General features: G+C 41.8%; 1 protein-coding gene across 19 annotated transcripts in view; it reads right to left on the reverse strand.

Moving 5' to 3' along the window:
• The window catches only part of LOC112256394 (serine/threonine-protein phosphatase 2A 56 kDa regulatory subunit gamma isoform), a 44,806-nt gene extending 25,378 nt beyond the window's left edge, over positions 1–19,428 (reverse strand). For 15 of the 19 annotated variants that reach the window (XR_006079786.1, XR_006079777.1, XR_006079779.1 and 12 more), the window contains exon 1: positions 19,209–19,428. Coding sequence is in view for 7 of the 19 variants with exons in the window: in XM_042305281.1 (XP_042161215.1) it covers positions 19,209–19,302 (94 nt within the window). In the remaining 12 variants the exon portion in view is untranslated. Of the gene's footprint in view, positions 1–13,171; positions 13,181–18,191; positions 18,280–19,208 lie in introns of those variants that run through there. The other 4 variants (XM_042305278.1, XM_042305282.1, XM_042305279.1 and 1 more) reach the window with 4 other exon arrangements.
• Between the last annotated feature and the right edge of the window lie 481 nt (positions 19,429–19,909).

Genomic DNA, 19,909 nt, shown 5'->3' on the forward strand with positions numbered 1-19,909 from the left:
GTCAGGTAGGGTGGAGGTGATATGGTCCTTGACTAGTCTCTCAAAGCACTTCATAAATACTTGGAGTGTGGAGTCAGCTTGGTCGGACCAGCGTTGGACAGACCTCAGCGTGGGAGCTTCTTGTTTTAGTTTCTGTCTGTAGGCAGGGATCAACAAAATGGAGTCGTGGTCAGCTTTTCTGAAAGGGGGGCGGGGCAGGGCCTTATATGCGTCGCGGAAGTTAGAGTAACAATGATCCAGGGTCTTTCCACCCCTGGTTGCGCAATCGATATGCTGATAAAATTTAGGGAGTCTTGTTTTCAGATTAGCCTTGTTAAAATCCCCAGCTACAATGAATGCAGCCTCCGGATAAATCGTTTCCAGTTTGCAGAGAGTTAAATAAAGTTCGTTCAGAGCCATCGATGTGTCTGCTTGGGGGGATATATACGGCTGTGATTATAATCGAAGAGAATTCTCTTGGTAGATAATGCGGTCTACATTTGATTGTGAGGAATTCTAAATCAGGTGAACAGAATGATTTGAGTTCCTGTATGTTTCTTTCATCACACCATGTCACGTTGGCCATAAGACATACGCCCCCGCCCCTCTTCTTACCAGAAAGATGTTTGTTTCTGTCGGCGCGATGCGTGGAGAAACCCGCTGGCTGCACCGCTTCGGATTGCGTCTCTCCAGTTAGCCATGTTTCCGTGAAGCAAAGAACGTTACAGTCTCTGATGTCCCTCTGGAATGCTACCCTTGCTCGGATTTCATCAACCTTGTTGTCAAGACACTGGACATTGGCAAGAAGAATGCTAGGGAGTGGTGCACGATGTGCCCGTCTCCGGAGTCTGACCAGAAGACCGCTTCGTTTCCCTCTTTTTCTGAGTCGTTTTTTTTTTTGGTTGCTGCATGTGATCCACTCGGTTACACTGGTTGTAAGGCAGAACACAGGATCCGCATCGCGAAAAACATATTCTTGGTCGTACTGATGGTGAGTTGACGCTGATCTTATATTCAGTAGTTCTTCTCGGCTGTATGTAAAGAAACCTAAGATGACCTGGGGTACTAGTGTAAGAAATAACACGTAAAAAAAACAAAAAACTGCATAGTTTCCTAGGAACGCGAAGCGAGGCGGCCATCTCTGTCGGCGCCGGAAGTACAAGTACATACGAGCCCTTGGTCATTAATATGGTCGAATCCGGAAACTATCATTTCGAAAACAAGCCGTTTATTCTTTCAGCGAAATACGGAACCGTTCCGTATTTTATCTAACGGGTGGCATCCTGCTAACTATTCCTGTTACATTGCACAACCTTCAATGTTATGTCATAATTACGTAAGAATCTGGCAAATTAGGCGGCCCAAACTGTTGCATATACCCTGACTCTGTGTGCAATGAACGCAAGAGAAGTGAAACAATTTAACCTGGTTAATATTGCCTGCTAACCTGGATTTCTTTTAGCTAAATATGCAGGTTTAAAAATATATACTTCTGTGTATTGATTTTAAGAAAGGCATTGATGTTTATGGTTAGGTACACGTTGGAGCAAAGACAGTCCTTTTTCGCGAATACGCACCGCATCGATTATATGCAACGCAGGACACGCTAGATAAACTAGTAATATCATCAACCATATGTAGTTAACTAGTGATTATGATTGATTGATTGATTGTTTTTTATAAGAGAAGTTTAATGCTAGCTAGCAACTTACCTTGGCTTCTTAATGCATTCGCGTAACAGGCAGGCTCCGTGGAGTGCAATGAGAGGCAGGTTGTTAGAGCGTTGGACTAGTTAACTGTAAGGTTGCAAGATTGAATCCCCGAGCTGACAAGGTAAAAATCTGTTGTTCTGCCCCTGAACAAGGCAGTTAACCCACCGTTCCTAGGCCGTCATTGAAAATAAGAATGTGTTCTTAACTGACTTGCCTAGTTAAATAAAGATTAAATAAAGGTGTAAAAGAAAAGAAAAAAAAAAGAATGGCCAAATCGGTGTCCAAAAATACAGATGTCCGATTGTTATGAAAACGTGAAATCAGCCCTAATTAATTGGCCATTCCGATTAATCGGTCGACGTCTAGTCAGAACATTACTTTTTGGACCTGAATGACAAAACATTCAGGAGCTAGGGGTAATCAAAGTTAACCCATTTTGCAAACTCCACACTGCCATGAGACAACAATGTCTTCATCACTGAAAAATGTAAATAGTTAAGCTTGATATAATTTGAAAGATTACAAAACATGGTTGCCAAACTATTTGATAATTTATTTAAAATAAGTTTCACCTTTATAATCAACTATCGCAAACATGATATCCGTTTTTTTGTTCATATATGTTGAAGCTTAGACTATTTTACATCAGAGGTGTTTGTTGTGCCCACCATCTGTTGAGACACAGCTCTTGAATAAAACAAATATTTAACTCGGCAAGTCAGTTAAGAACAAATTATTATTTAACAATGACGGCCTACCCCGACCAAACCCTCCCGTAACCGGGACAACGCTAGGCCAATTCTGCATGCCCTATGAGACTCTTTGTCCCATAGTGCCTTAGACTGCTGCGCCACTTCGGAGCCCCTGAATACAGTGTGCATGTCATGTTTTGCCTAATAAATGAACTAAAAGTGTACATTTTAACTTTCAAATGTCACCATAAAGATGGTTGGAGGTCCACACAGAGAATGTTGACTTGAGTGGGAATATCCATTGTTTTAAAGGAAAGTGTCAATCTCCCATAGGACACCTATTGAAATCATAGAAATAGCCTAGATAACAGAATACACATTCAAGTTGACCTTCGACAGATGGTGGACTGGCGGTCATCTTTCTGAGAGTAATTTAGACTCATTCATATGTCAGTGGCATACCAGCTAAATTGCAGTGGTCTGAAGGGATAGGTCCATTCTATGAATTCTGTTTCTATGATTGAAATGACACCTACCCTGTATTCAAGAGAATGCTGTGACTAAACTGATGGCGGCCATAACAAAAACAACTCAGACCCTGTAATATAGGGTCTAAGCTACAACATACAGAACCAGTCAAAAGATTGGACACACCTACTAATTCAAGAGTTTCTTTATTAAAAAAAAAAAATTCTACATTGTAGAGTAATAGTGAAGACATCAAAACTATGAAATAACACATATGGAATCAAGTAGTAACCCAAAAAAGTATTAAACAAATCAAAATACAATAGATTCTTCAAAAGTAGCCTTGATGACAGCTTTGCACACTCTTGGCATTCTCTCAATCAGCTTCATGAGGAATGCTTTTCCAACAGTCTTGGAGTCCCCACATATGCTGAGCAATTGTTAGCTGCTTTTCCTTCAACCTGCGGTCCAACTCATCCCAAACCATCTCAAATTGGGTTGAGAATTGTAGAAGCCAGGTCATCTGATGCAGCACTCCATCACCCGCCCTTACACAGCCTGGAGATGTGTTTTGGGTCAATGTCCTGATAAAAACCAATGATCGTGGGACTAAGCGCAAACCAGATGGGATGGCGTATCGCTGCAGAATGCTGTGGTAGCCATGCTGGTTAAGTGTGCCGTGAATTCTAAATAAATTACAGACAGTTTCACCAGCAAAGCACCCCCACACCATCACACCTCCTCCTTCATGCTTCATGGTGGGAACCACGCATGCAGAGATAATTTGTTCACCTACTCTGCGTCTCACAAAGACACTGCGATCGGAACCAAAGATCTCACATTTGGACTCATCAGACAGATTTCCACCAGTCTGATGTCCATTGCTCGTGTTTCTTGGCCCAATTAAGTCTCTTCTTCCAATTGGTGTCCTTTAGTAGTGGTTTCTTTGCAGCAATTCAACCATGAAGACCTGATTCACGCAGTCTCCTCTGAACAGTTGGTGTTGAGATGTGTCTGTTACTTGAACTCTGTGAAGCATTTAATCTGAGGTGCAGTTAACTCCAATGAACTTATCCCCTGCAGCAGAGGTAACTCTGGGTGTTCTTTTCCTGTGGCGGTCCTCATGAGAGCCAGTTTCATCATAGTGCTTGATGGTTTTTGCATCTGCAATTGAAGAAACTTTCAAAGTTATTGGGATTTTCCGGATTGACTGACCTTCATGTCCTAAAGTAATGATGGACTGTCATTTCCCTTTGTTTATTTGAGCTGTTCTTGTCATAATATGGACTTGGTCTTTTACCAAATATGGCTATCTTCTGTATATACCACCCCTACCTTGTCACAACACAACTGATTGGCTCAAACGCATTACCTAAAGAAATTCCACAAATTAACTTAAGGCACACCTGTTAATTGAAATGCATTCCAGGTGACTACCTCATGAAGCTGGTTGAGAGAATGCCAAGAGTGTGCAAAGATGTCATCAAGGCAAAGGGTGGCTAATTTGAAGAATCACTTTTTTGGTTACTACATGATTCCATGTGTGTTATTTCATAATTTTGATGTCTTCACTGTTATTCTACAATGTAGAAAATTGTAAAAAATAAAATAAAATAAAACCCTGGAATGAGTAGCTATGTCCAAACTTTTGACAAACCTGTTTGTAAGCTTTGAAATGTTATCAAACTCAAACATTTATCTTTTTCAGCGATGAAGACATGGATGACTTAATTGTTTTTTTTTGTTTTTTTATTTGATTTAACTTGGCAATAAGTTAAGAACAAATTCTTATTTGAAATGACAGCCTACTCATGGTAGGGTGGAGTATGCAAAATAAATCTCCTGAATGTTTTGACCACTACCATGGGCACACATGTTTGGAAGGTTTTGTTCAAATCTAAAAGGGGTGCAGACAGAAAGTGAATTCATATAGAACGACCCAAAATGATCCCAAAGCCTGAGAGGTCTCATAACATTTTTATGCAATGTTTAATTGTTGCTCAAAATTCTAGTTCAAATTCTCGCTTGACCGGACTCAATATTTTTCTTCTAGTGATCTCACAAAAATGGAGGAGGGAGAGAGAGGAGAGGGGAGAGGAGTGAGTTCCCTGTCAATAAGGAGAACTGAGTGAGAATTCAAAGAGCCCAACATACATATCCACCAACAATGTGTGGAGTCAGTCATCTGCATCATTGGTCGAATACACAACTGAAAAGGCATCCCTTCCTGCATGTACAATATAGAGTTTTAAGACCTTCCGGTTTACACCCTGGGAACAAAATACTCTGAGAATAGACACTCCTTCTACACCATGTCCCAAAGTCAACAATACTAACGTACTGATGTTACATTCCCCAGCTAGAAACCAAATTGTTACAACATTAAAATTGTCACAAGATTAATTTTGCCACAAGATTAACAACTTTTTTCACTATGGGGTAAGGGCTTGAAAAGTGAGCTTGCAACAGTGAGCCCAGAATGGGTAACAAAACCAGGACTTGGTCACCCACATCGAAAGAGTGGTTTTGGTCCTTTCGACCGTACCAAACTTTCATTTTTGTTTGCAGATTCTCACTGGCAAATTCACAGGCGCGGTGCAATCTGTATCGAAAAGCGCTATCGTACTCCAACAGATTTCTTTTGTGTTTAAGCAAGGTAAGCTGTTGCCTTGCAACAACCTCTCCCTCAGCAAGCTCAAAGGTCCTCTGATATGATGTCCAAACATGAGCTTATACAGACTAAAACCGGAGAGATTCATGAACAACCTCCCTTGTGGCAAACGGCACAAGAGGGACCCCTTCTTCCCAGTCTTTCTCAAACTAAAAGCAGTAAGCTCTCAACATAGACTTCAAAGTCTGATGAAATCTCTCAAGAGCACGTTGAGACTAGGTACTCGAAGGGCAATGGGTAACACCCAACTGCTGTAGAACTTGCTGGAAGAACATTTAAATTAAATTCGAACCTTCGTCTGACTGCACTACCTGCAGAAGTCCAAACGTTGAAAAGATTTTCACCAGGGGTCTTAATACTGGGAGCAGTGATTTTCCTCAGCGGAATGGCCTCAAGGAATCGAGTGGCAGTGCCCATGATGGTTAAGAGAAACTGGTTACCACTCTTTGCTTTGGGCAAAGGACTAACACAATCCACCAGAACCCTGCTGAAAGGTTAGTCAAAAGCAACAATAGGCTGCAAAGTTGCAACCGGTACAGCTTGGTTCGATTTACCCACTGGCAAACACAACAGGATTTACAGTAAGCCACAACATCTTGTTTCAGACCAGGCCAGAAGAAGATATACAAGATATGGTCATGTCGAAGTTGTAACTGGAAAGACAATTTGAGATACACTGGGCCAATCGTCTTGTCCAGAAATGGCCCTAGAACGCCATTTCCCCATCAGAACAGACTGTTTTGTGTGTTCTGTTTTTTTTACTCTGTTTTGCAATCAGCTGCTTCCTAGACATCGATGTGTCAACTGTATGGACCATATCTTCTTTCAGTGGTCCTTCAAACTCGCTCATCTTTGTAGGAGAGGTCAACTCAGGATCACACAAACGTCTCAGACAGATCGATCAAGGTGGGGTCGCTAACATCCTCCTCAACACTAGACTTGCTCCCAGCAACTTTCTTAGACAGCATGTTAACGGCGCACGCTGGGAATACTCTTGGGTACTTTTCAGGTAACCCATCAGATTCCTTACAAATGACAGGATTTGGCACAACATCACCTCCAGCCAAATATTTTTGCTAAATGAATGAGACCCCCTTTCACTGCTAGGCTAGGCCTCACTCCAACGAAAACGAACCAGAAACAAGATCAGACTCAAGTCATCAGATCCAAAATCTTGTTTAGGAGATACACCAGTCCCAACCAACCAGAGACTTGATGGGCTGGAGTGCTCCCACAAGAAGAAACAGCTTTTTCTCCCTCAAATTGTTCGGTTTCATCTTAGGATACAGAAACAATGTGCCCTTTCTCACAGCAGTAATGATAAACTGGCGGATGTGGAAAAAAAGTTGCTTTCTGCCGATCTTTATCTTTGGGCACTGTAGAAAAAGACTGAAACCTTGTAGTAGGATGTGTCTTTTCGGGATTGCTTTTCGCATTGGCATAACTACTGGGTGCTTTGTTTGTGAAGGTAGGATTATGTGTGAACACAAACTCATCTGCACAGACCGCAGTTTTCTCAAGAGCGAGATCCTTGTGCTCATCAATGTAGGTAGCAACCCTTTAATGAAGGCAAGTCTTCAACTGCTTGAGAAGTATGTGTCTTTAAATCCTCAAGGTCCTTGACCTCTTGAGAACCATACCACTGATCAAAAATACATGCTTGTTCCCTTGCAAACTCAACATGGCTTTGTATTTCTGTCTTCCATAATTTACAGAACAGTTGTCTGTATGCATCTGGGACCAACTCATAAACCAGAAGGATAACATACCTTAAGGGAACATTTTAACATTCGCCGTATGGTTAGTGAGAAAGTCCATATTGCAAATGTACGGTCCCTTACTAGATGTCCGAAAATGTTTGTAAAATTTGCGGACGGCATCGGGCCGAGTGGCAGGGCCGGACCTACCGGGAAGTCATCAAACGAACTCTCTTGGACATTCGGTTTCCGTTATATAAAATAATCAAATTTTGGTCATTTTTCCGCTATCCCGGAAAATCCCACAAGAGGGCATAAGCAATCATATTGCAAATGTACAAAACATCACGAATCACGACGTGGCTTTATCTCCAAAACGGAAAATATTTCGAATCCGAAACTTGGTGAGCGTAGGTTTGGCATAATGGGCAGTTGGCCCCGAACAAGATGGCATCTAGGCCTCAACGGTTTTTGAGTTATGGCCATTTTTCTGGGATTAAAGGTCCAAAATGAAAATAGAGAAATAATTTTTCCGCTTCACGTCAAAGTCAAGGAGCCTCCGGTGTCAATAAAAAAAGAACCAGCCATTTATCTATCGTCATTTAAGAGAAATTGTACAATGACAAATTGGTGATGTTCAAAAACAGTTACAGATCCAGTTGCAGGGTGTTCATACGAATCTTTTTAAAGTGTGCTTGCGGAGCTCTGCGAGATTTCTGTAATTTTCTATGATTTTCTGAAATAACACACACTCACTAAACCCTCCGTAAATAACTCAGTTCTTAACGCAAAGACTTAAAACTCAGGATTCTGTAAAGGCATACCCCAATCAGGATATGAGTTTATTTATAGCTTCCTGTGCCAACCGGAAGTGCCTTAAATGGTGTCATAGTGGCTGTTTCCAAGGGTTAAAAAGGTCAGATCTTTTCAAAACGTCATATGTGTGATTAGGCAACCCCTATGACCTGTAAGTCAGTCATTTCTCCCAACAGATGTCAAAGAAAAGATCTCTCTCACACACAGCACACAGACACACACACACAGCAAGGATGGAGTGACAAAGTGCGGTGCTTAAAGACACACAGAGCCTGAAATGGCATTTCCATATTCTCTAGGCCGTGCCGAGTTCAACGAGATGCCCCGCTTGACCGTAGCTCGCTCTGATGGACACTGACTTGCTAGTTGACTTTTGTACATTTGCAATATGTTTAAACGGAGATGGACCATCACCAAAATGGCATTCTGAAATCAACACAAAAAATGGCATCACCATAGTCTTCAGACTGTGCCGAGTTCAACGAGACGCCCCGCTTGACCGTAGCTCGCTCTGAGTGCAGCGACCGTGAAAAAAAGTAGGCCCAAAATGAAGCCTGGCCCTAAATGTCATTTGCTTTTGGGTGACAGTGAGAGAACCGTTAGGGTGAGAAGCACAATTCGACCTCAGGTACGATCCTGAGGTCCTCCCGATCCGTGCAAGCCCAACCTTGACCGCGTGGCATTAACCCTTAACAGTAAAACAGTTTTTTTTGATCTCACAGATTACAATGACATCTCTCCCCATAGGAATACATTGCCTGCTCCTCTAAAGTCAACCTGAAGCCTATGTGAGTTATGAATGCCTTATGAACCTGTCTTCAATGACAGTCCATCAGGACACTATGAGGTCTACCTGTGTCGATTCTAAGCTTCCTGGACCAACCGGAAGTGGTTAAAATCACCCTAAAAGTGTATATCCATACCCTACCTGCAGTTTGATAGAAATAGTGCATTCAACCCTGTGTAAATCAGTCAGTTCTCAACGTAAAGACTTAAAACTCAGGATTCTGTGAAAGCATACCCCAATGAGGATATATGTTGACTTATAGCTTCCTGTGCCAACCGGATGTGCCATAATTGGTGTCACAGGGGCTGTTTCGAAGGGTTAAAAAAGTCAGATCTTGCCAAAACTTCATATGTGTGATTAGGCAACCCCCATGAACTGTAAATCAGTCATTTCCCCATCAAATTTCAAAGAAAAACTAAAATCACACACACACACAACTTGGAAGGAGGTGCGTAGAGACAGACAGTGGCTAGCTAGCCAAAAAATAGCATCACATAGTCTCCAGACTGTGCCGAGTTCAACGAGACGCCCCGCTTGATCGTAGCTCGCTCTGAGTGCAGCGACCTTGGAAAAAAAGAAGGCCCAAAATGAAGCCTGGCCCTAAATGTCATTTGCTTTTGGGTGACAGTGAGAGAACCGTTGGGGTGAGAAGCACAATTCGACCTCAGGTACGTTCCTGAGGTCCTTCCGATCTGTACTAGCCCAAATGCTTTCAACTTGAAGTCCATGTTTTTTATTATTAGCCTGCGTGTTTATGCAACTTTCAAAATGATTCCACCAATATTATAACCCCTCTGGGTGGATGTCAGTGACATAGACTGTCTGGGCACAGCTGAGCAACTACCATACTACCATACCATACAACTACCATACTACTGGGAATCAAGAACCCGGACGAGCCCCATTTTGTTACATTCATACATTCTAAGAGGGGGTTCAGAAAGTCACACATGGGTGTGTCCACTGAAAGTTTACTAGCAACAACTGGGACTTAATCTTAGAACTACCCATCCAGGATACGAGAGAATTGTCATCAACTGCAGTAATTAGCATAGCGCAACGATCAAAAAATTTTACTAGAAAATATTCATATTCAAGAAATCACAAGTGAAATATAATGAAATATAATGAAAAAATAATATAATATAAACACAGCTTAGTGTTTTGTTAATCACCCTGTTATCTCAGATTTTGAAATTATGCTTTACAGCCAAAGCAAGACAAGCGTTTGTGTAAGTTTATCGATAGCCTAGCATAGCATTATGTCCAGCTAGCAGCAGGAAGCTTGGTCATGAAAATCAGAAAAGCAATCAAATTAACCGTTTACCTTTGATGATCTTCGGATGTTTTCACTGACGAGACTCCCAGTTAGACAGCAAATGTTCCTTTTGTTTCATAAAGATTCTTTTTACACCCAAAATACCTCCTTTTGTTGGTCACGTTGTGTTGAGAAATCCACCGGAAATAGCGGTCACGACATCCATAATATCGACAGAAACATGGCAAACATTTTTTATAATCAGTCCTCAAGGTTTTTTTCAAATACTGTATCTATTCAATAATATATCAACCGGGACAATTGGCTTTTCAGTAGGAGCGAGAGGAAAAATTACTACCTCTGTCTTTTACGCAAGAATCACTCTGAGAGCCCTCAGCTGGCCACTGACACAATGTAGTCGTTTACGCTCATTCTTCAAAATAAAGGCCTGAAACTAAGTCTAAAGGCTGTAAACACTTTAGGGAAGCCACAGAAAAAGGAATCTGGTTGATATCCCTTTCAATGGGCAATAGGGATGCATAGAAAGACAGAGGTTTCAAAATAAGAGTAACTTTCTGATTGGATTTTTCTCAGGATTTCGCCTGCAATATCAGTTATTTTATACTCATTTTATCTATATTTATGCTTTTGTGACTGACTGTGAAAAATCGCTGTGTGTGTTTTTGAATTTGTTGGTCATCTAACATAAATATATGTTGTGTTTTCGCTGTAAAACATTTTTAAAAATCGGACACGGTGGGTAGATTAACAAGATGTTTATCTTTCATTTGCTGTATTGGACTTGTTAATGTGTGAAAGTTAAATATTTCTAAAGAATATTTCTTTCAGCTGAATGGAAGGGGGTGTTCCCTTTAGGGAACTCCTTGTGCCCCCTAGCCCCAACAGGTTTTAACTGTTAAGGGTTAATGCCACACGGTTAAGGTTAGGCTTGCACAGATCGGGAGGACCTCAGGAACGTTCCTGAGGTCAAATTGTGCTTCTAAAGGTTATCCCACTGTCACCCAAAATTAGGGCCAGGCTTCATTATGGGCCTACTTTTTCTCATGGTCGCTGCGCTTAGACCGAATGAGCTATGGTCAAGAGAGGGACATCTCGTTGAACTCGGCACAGCCTAGAGGTTATGGTAATGCCATTGCAGGCTCTGAGTGTCTTTAAGCACCGGACTTTGTCACTCCATCCTTGCTGTGTGTGTGTGTGAGAGCTTTTCTTTTACATATGTTGGGAGAAATTACTGATTTACAGTTCATGAGGGTTGCCTAATAACACATATGAAGTTTTGAAAAGATCAGACCTTTTTAACCCTTCAAAACAGCACCTATGACACGATTTTAAGGCACTTCCGGTTTACACAGGAAGCTGAAAGTGAACACATATCCTCCTTGGGGTAGACAGTTCTATAATTTTGAGTTATAAGTCTTTATGTTAAGAACTGACTTATTTACAGAGGGTTTAGTGAGTGTGTGTTATTTCAGAAAATCACAGAAAATCACAGAAATCTCGCAGAGCTCCGAAGCACACTTTAAAAAGATTCATATGAACACGCTGCAACTGGATCTGTAACTTAAAAAACTAACTATTTTTGAACATCACCAATTTGATTTAAATTACGATAGATAAATGGCTGGTTCTTTTTTTATTGACACCGACACCGTTTATTCACACCAAAATGTGAAAATTTCATAAAACGGAAACCGAATGTCCGAGAGAGTTTGTTTGGTGACTTCCTGGAAGATCCGGCCCTGCCGCACGGCCCGACGTCGTCCGCAAATTTTAGAAAATGTGTCGGACGTCTAGTAAGGAACGGTACATTTGCAATGTGGACTTTCTCACTAACCATATGACGAATGACAAAATGTTCCCTTAAGGGGGTGATACGTTTTTGAATTTTTTTTCAGTTTTTCAAAATTTTACTTTTGGGTCTTGACTTGTGTTACATTTGCAATATGAAAAACCATGGAGGATTGCACTCACCATCTGTTGGATTTTTGCAGTGTTACACTTGGCATTTGCCATATGGCATTTGCAATCAACTTTGAATGAAATGACGCCGAATTGAGTGGTATTGGACACCGTGTATATGGTTCGTACAGTGCCAATGACTTCCCATTCATTTTTGTACATTTCAGGGGGGTGTTCCCTTACGCACAATAGGGTCATGGGAGGCAGCCTTACCGGAAAAGTATTATCGCCTTTGCATGGATATAATAGCAATACTAAATGGGAGTCTCATTGGCATGGGTCATATTCACTTAATAGCTTCCAAAATCGCAATCTGATTCAGTACGGGCTATTGTAAGTTCCAGTGACTGAAACTTTGCAGGCAAAGGGGTGGCAGTGTACCCTAGTGGTTAGAGCATTGGACTAGTAACTGAAAGGTTGCAAGTTCAAATCCCTAAGCTGACAAGGTACAAAATCTGTCGTTCTGCCCTTGAACAGGCAGTTAACCCACTGTTCCTAGGCTGTCATTGAAAATAAGAATTTGTTCTTAACTGACTTGCCTAGTAAAATAAAGGTTAAAAAAACATTTTGCTTGTTTATTTTAGGATATAAACAGAAGTCAGTAGTAGGCATTTCAGCCTAGAAAACTGGTTTAGGAAGGAGCTCTAAAGCGTCATTGTCACAACTTCCGCTGAAGTTGGGTCCTCTCCTTGGTCAGGCGGCGCTTGGCGATTGTTTATTGTAAGTGCACGTGTTGTTTGGTGCCTGACGGGATTTTGTACCCAAATTATCTGGTTATTTTTATGCTGTGGGTTTTGCTAGTAACCTCTCTAAGGTATGTGGGACGCTAGCGTCCCATCTGGCCAACATCCAGTGGGATTGCAGAGCGCCAAATTCAAATACAGAAATACTCATTTATAAAAATTCAGAAAACAAAACATATTTTACATAGGTTTAAAGATGAACTTCTTATGAATCCAACCAAGGTGTCAGATTTAAAAAATGCTTTACGGCGAAAGCATACCTTACAATTATTTTAGAACATAGCCCAGTTGACAAATTATTACAAACAGTAACCAGCCAAGCAGAAGCGTTACAAAACTCAGAAATAGAGATAAAATTGATCCCTTACCTTTGATGATCTTCATATGGTGACACTCAGAAGACATTCATTTACTCAATAATTGCGCATGAAAAAGCTCTGTGACATGTCAGGGTCCACTCATTCAGACTGGTCTTACTCCCTCATTTATAAGAATACAACCCTGAAACGATTTCTAAAAACTGTTGACATGTAGTGGAAGGCATAGGAAATGAAAATAGAGTCCTAAGTCAATGGATACTGTAATGGCATTGAGTAGAAAACTACAAAACCAACAAACAAAAAAATACTTCCTGAATGGATTTTTCTCAGGTTTTCGCCTGCCAAATCAGTTCTGTTATACTCACAGACACTATTTTAACAGTTTTGGAAACTTTAGAGTGTTTTCTATCCAAATGCAGTTACATGCATATCATATTCTGGGCCCGAGAAGCAGGCAGTTTAGTTTGGGCATGCTTTTCATCCAAAATTCCGAATGCTGCCCCCTACCTACAGAGGTTAAACTGCTCCGGCTGTTACCAAGTTCTGCTCTCCTGCATCTGACTTCCCTGCCACCGATTACACACCCCTTACAGACATTTGCTTTTTGTATTATTTGGACAGGTTACTGACAAAGCCATGGGCTCTGAATCCCCAGCCGCGCCCTCAGAGCATGCGCTGACCAGCTGGCCGGTGTGTTTACGGACATATTCAATCAATCCCTATACCAGTCTGCTGTTCCCACATGCTTCAAGAGGGCCACCATTGTTCCTGTTCCCAAGAAAGCTAAGGTAACTGAGCTAAACGACTACCGCCCCCGTAGCACTCACTTCCGTCATCATGAAGTGCTTTGAGAGACTAGTCAAGGACCATATCACCTCCACCCTACCTGACACCCTAGACCCACTCCAATTTGCTTACCGCCCAAATAGGTCCACAGACGATGCAATCTCAACCATACTGCACACTGCCTTAACCCATCTGGACAAGAGGAATACCTATGTGAGAATGCTGTTCATCGACTACAGCTCGGCATTCAACACCATAGTACCCTCCAAGCTCATCATCAAGCTCGAGACCCTGGGTCTCGACCCCGCCCTGTGCAACTGGGTACTGGACTTCCTGACGGGCCGCCCCCAGGTGGTGAGGGTAGGCAACAACATCTCCACCCCGCTGATCCTCAACACTGGGGCCCCACAAGGGTGCGTTCTGAGCCCTCTCCTGTACTCCCTGTTCACCCACGACTGCATGGCCACGCACGCCTCCAACTCAATCATCAAGTTTGCGGATGACACAACAGTGGTAGGCTTGATTACCAACAACGACGAGATGGCCTACAGGGAGGAGGTGAGGGCCCTCGGAGTGTGGTGTCAGGAAAATAACCTCACACTCAACGCCAACAAAACTAAGGAGATGATTGTGGACTTCAGGAAACAGCAGAGGGAACACCCCCCTATCCACATCGATGGAACAGTAGTGGAGAGGGTAGCAAGTTTTAAGTTCCTCGGCATACACATCACAGACAAACTGAATTGGTCCACTCACACAGACAGCATCGTGAAGAAGGCGCAGCAGCGCCTCTTCAACCTCAGGAGGCTGAAGAAATTCGGCTTGTCACCAAAAGCACTCACAAATTTCTACAGATGCACAATTGAGAGCATCCTGGCGGGATGTATCACCGCCTGGTACGGCAACTGCTCCGCCCACAACCGTAAGGCTCTCCAGAGGGTAGTGAGGTCTGCACAACGCATCACCGGGGGCAAACTACCTGCCCTCCAGGACACCTACACCACCCGATGTTACAGGAAGGCCATAAAGATCATCAAGGACATCAACCACCCGAGCCACTGCCTGTTCACCCCGCTATCATCCAGAAGGCGAGGTCAGTACAGGTGCATCAAAGCTGGGACCGAGAGACTGAAAAACAGCTTCTATCTCAAGGCCATCAGACTGTTAAACAGCCACCACTAACATTGAGTGGCTGCTGCCAACACACTGACACTGACACTGACTCAACTCCAGCCACTTTAATAATGGGAATTGATGGGAAATTATGTAAATATATCACTAGCCACTTTAAACAATGCTACCTTATATAATGTTACTTACCCTACATTATTCATCTCATATGCATACGTACATACTGTACTCTATATCATCGACTGCATCCTTATGTAATACATGTATCACTAGCCACTTTAACTATGCCACTTTGTTTACATACTCATCTCATATGTATATACTGTACTCGATACCATCTACTGTATCTTGCCTATGCTGCTCTGTACCATCACTCATTCATATATCCTTATGTACATATTCTTTATCCCCTTACACTGTGTATAAGACAGTAGTTTTGGAATTGTTAGTTAGATTACTTGTTGGTTATTACTGCATTGTCGGAACTAGAAGCACAAGCATTTCGCTACACTCACATTAACATCTGCTAACCATGTGTATGTGACAAATAAAATTTGATTTGATTTGAATAGGTAAAGCATGTCACATTATGCTGCAATTTCCATTGTGTCTTGCGTTCAGAATAATAAACTTAAGGCCTTTCTACGGCCATTTGTGCTATGCAAGAAGAATATGTCAGTCGTCTTACAAGGACATAGGGGATAAGAGAGAGTGTGTGATAGCTCACACAAAACAAATTAGTGTAATTCAATGCAGGGGTGTGACGGTTCAAATTCATAGTCAAATCAATAACACCCCATGGCATCATGGATCTTATTCAACACCACCACCCCTTGGCTTTCACAGAATACAGTTGGGGCAGAGACCTCACATTTTCAGACAAGTTCAAGTCTGCATACTATTTACTCAGTGTGCTGGCTAGCCTTGCCTATAGCTCAGGGAAACTCCACAGTTATGTAATTGAACTGAGACTATGTATGCCAAACTAAAATCATTGATTTCAAAGTTTAACAAACCATACAACTATGCAGAAGGGCTACTTTTGACAATATACACTGAATATTTTGTAAAAACATTTAACTAAGAACTGTGCAGATGCAAAGTTTGGTGACAGAATTTTGTTAAAATCTCCCTTTGTTTTTTTGTGATCATGTTTTTTTTTAACTCCTAAAAATCTGCTCTGAAATAATATTTTAAAAAATGTCTGCAGAAAGAATGGGGAGTCAGCTATGAAATGGACTGTACTGAACTATACTCTACTGTTCTTTTACTGTGCTCTACTGTAATGTACTATGCTGTCGAAACATAGAACGTCCATGACATCTATGTTTGGCCCAAATGAAGACTGGTCCAGACGTATATGGGCATTGAAAGCAAGGCTGGTCTAGACCTGACTAAAAAACGAGGTCTGTGGACGTTGAAATCAAGTCAGAGCCAGGAGAGGTGACATTGGAGAGAGAGAGGGAGGGTTTGTCCATGTAACGATTCTCGTTGGTGGAAGGAGAGGAGGACCAAAATGCAGCGTGGTAAGTGTTCGTCATATTTTAATTGAAAAACTGAACACTACACAAAATAACAACGAAGAGAAAACCGCCAGAAAATTAAACACCCACAACCAAAATGGGGAAAACAGGCTACCTAAGTATGATTCTCAATCAGAGACAACGGACGACACCTGCCTCTGATTGAGAACCATACTAGGCCAAACACATAGAAATAACATCGACTACCCACCCCAACTCACGCCCTGACCAACCTAACACAAAGACATAAAAAAGAAACTAAGGTCAGAACGTGACAGTCAAGACTTTTCACACTCGCTTTGACAACCAGATGACAGAAAGAGAAAGAAAATAGTTCTCAGCTATACATAACAGTATGCCAGAGGAAAAGAGGACAGTAAGCAGGTGACCCAACTGTGGTTTGTGACTACTATGATTTCAGAAATTCTGTTAGGATTAAATATATACTTCTTGTTAACCTCTTGGATTTAGGGGGCTCTATTTACATTTTTGGATGAAAAACGTTCTCATTTTAAACAAGATATTTTGTCACGAAAGGTGCTCGATTATGCATATAATTGACAGCTTTGGAAATAAGACACTGACGTTTCCAAAACTGCAAAGATATTGTCTGTGAGTGCCACAGAACTGATTTGTTAAAGGCGCATTTTTTAAAACCGCCTCATGCCAATGACTCCTTATATGGCTGTGAATGAGCTACGAATGAGCTTACATTTTCCACAATTTCCCCAAGGTGTCTACAGCATTGTGACGTCTTTTTAGTCATTTCCATTGAAGAATGGCTGTAGGGACCATATATGGCATGTGGTCACATGGTGTCTCCCGCAGAAAACCTTGCTTAAAATACTGAGGTAGCCATTTTTCCAATCGCTTCTTATGAGAAACCAACTGCCTCGACGGATATATTATTGAATATATTTGCTAAAAACACCTTGAGGATGGATCCTACACAACGTTTGCCGTGTTTCTGTCGATATTATGGAGCAAATTTTGAAAAAAGTTTGGCGATATAGTTGTAGCATTTTAGGGTCGATTTCTCAGCCATGCATGATGAAGAAACGGGAGCTATTTCACCTACAAAAATTATATTTTGGGAAAAAAGGAACATTTGCTATCTAACTGAGTGAAAGCATCTGAAGTTCTTCAAAGGTAAATGATTTAATTTGGTTGCTTTTCTTATTTTCGTGAAAATGTTGCCTGCTGCCAGCAGAGCCTAGCATAGCATTATGCCATGATAAACTTACACAAATGCTTGTCTAGCGTTGGCTGTAACGCATATTTTGAAAATCTGAGATGACAGTGTTGTTAACAAAAGGCTAAGCTTGTGTTTGAATATATTTATTTCATTTCATTTGCGATTTTCATGAATAGGAAAAGTTTCTAGGGGTATTTATGTCCGTTGCGTTATGCTAATGTGTTTGAGGCTATGATTACGCTCCCGGATACCGGTTTGCTCGTCGCAAGAGGTTAATCCAGCCGCTGTGTCCGATTTCACAAAGGCTTTACGGCGAAAGCACACCATGCGATTATATCAGGTCAGCGCCTAGCCACAGAAAACCATACAGCCATTTTCCAAAGAAGGAGAGGTGTCACAAAAGTCAGAAATAGCATTAAAATTAATCACTAACCTTTGATGATCTTCACCGGATGGCATTCCATTTCAGCCTGACCACTTCTTGAAACAGCTCTTATTCTCTCCCCTTTCACAATAGAAGCCTGAAACAACTTCCAAAGACTGTTGACATGTACTGGAAGCCTTATGAAGTGCAACCTGACCCCATAGACACAGGATATTGGATAGGCAATCACTTAAAAAACTACAAACCTCAGATTTCCCACTTCCTGGTTGGATTTTTCTCAGGTTTTTGTCTGCCATATGAGTTCTGTTATACTCACAGACATTATTTTAGCAGTTTTGGAAACTTTAGAGTGTTTTCTATCCAAATCTACTAATTATATTCAAACTTCCCAATGCTGCCCCCTATCCCAATGAAGTTAAGGTTTGTTTTTTCAAGGGAAGGTAATAACAGGCTTTCCCCCTCTTAAGCGGATGCAACCTCTCCTCCATAGGAAAGAGGAAGGAGGGAAGAAGGGCAGGGAGAGGCTGCTGCAGCAGAGGCAGTAGTCTACAACACCCTATGGCTAAATTGTGCCCAAATGAACTGGAGTGTTACACAAACCATGAGCCGGGACCAAATTGAGACAAGCAGAATGAACACAGGCAAAGGCTACCCTTCCCTATTTCTTTCTCCCTCCTCTCTCTAACTCTCTCAAACACTTACACAGATAGGCACGCGCACACACACACACACACACACACACACACACACACACACAAAACCCTTCCCTAGGCTATGACCTCACTTCCTTTTACATCCCTGCGCTCTGTGTGTGTGTGTGTGTGTGTGTGTGGGGGTGTAGTAAAACCAGCTTTTACTAAAACATCCCCGATCCCCTATAAGGAAACAATTAAACCCTTTCCAAACATCAATCCTTCTGAAACAAAGACTCTTAATTAAACCGTATCTTCCCATCTTGGTGACAAATCAGCCAATAACCAACGGGGGGGAGGGGGGGGAAGAACAGCTAGTGAAATGCTGTCTCTCTTTTCCCCAGGACAAAAAGCAACAATGGTTCCTACGTACCTCTGAAGTGCATAAGAGCCACTGGCTGGAAAGGCCCATTGGAATTAGGTGCATCCACAACCATCCTGATTCCAGCTTTAGTGCATGTCAACATCTAAACTCGACCAGGAAGGCAATCCACTTAAGGCAAGGAGCCAGCCTCCATTTTAACACAAAAGCAGATCCGAAAATGAAGCTCTCTGGTGCTGCTGGAGGGAACTGGCTAGTTAGTGATGTCAGCGGTAAGGAGTGAGTCGGTTGGCTGAACACACGCACACAAACTGATGTAGGCAGTCAGTCAGATTATTGGTGGAGGGAGAGCAGGAGGAGGGACATGCAGGGACATTTGGCTCTTATTCGTCACTGTATTTTATTCTAAATATGACTGAACATGACTCTCAAGTGCCTAATGGTTGGAAAAATTCTCAATTTAAAGGAACAAGTTACGTACGTGATGGACTTATTGTAATGTGATCAAACCAAAACACAAAAGCTGCAAAAATGACACCACACTGCAACTTTTGCTGGGCAAATATCAAATAATAAACTACACTGAAAATATCACACTGAAAATAATGTAGTATCAGTGAGTATTATTGTATCACAAAAGCTGTAGGCTATCCCTGTAACCATTCCACTTGCAGTAGTAGTGCGAAATCATTGTTGGAATAGGCCTACTGTGTATGTGATAATGTGTGATGGCCTTTTAAAATGTAGATTTT

Source organism: Oncorhynchus tshawytscha, linkage group LG24 (genome assembly GCF_018296145.1).
Source record: "Oncorhynchus tshawytscha isolate Ot180627B linkage group LG24, Otsh_v2.0, whole genome shotgun sequence".
In the NCBI taxonomy this organism is placed as follows: domain Eukaryota; kingdom Metazoa; phylum Chordata; class Actinopteri; order Salmoniformes; family Salmonidae; genus Oncorhynchus; species Oncorhynchus tshawytscha.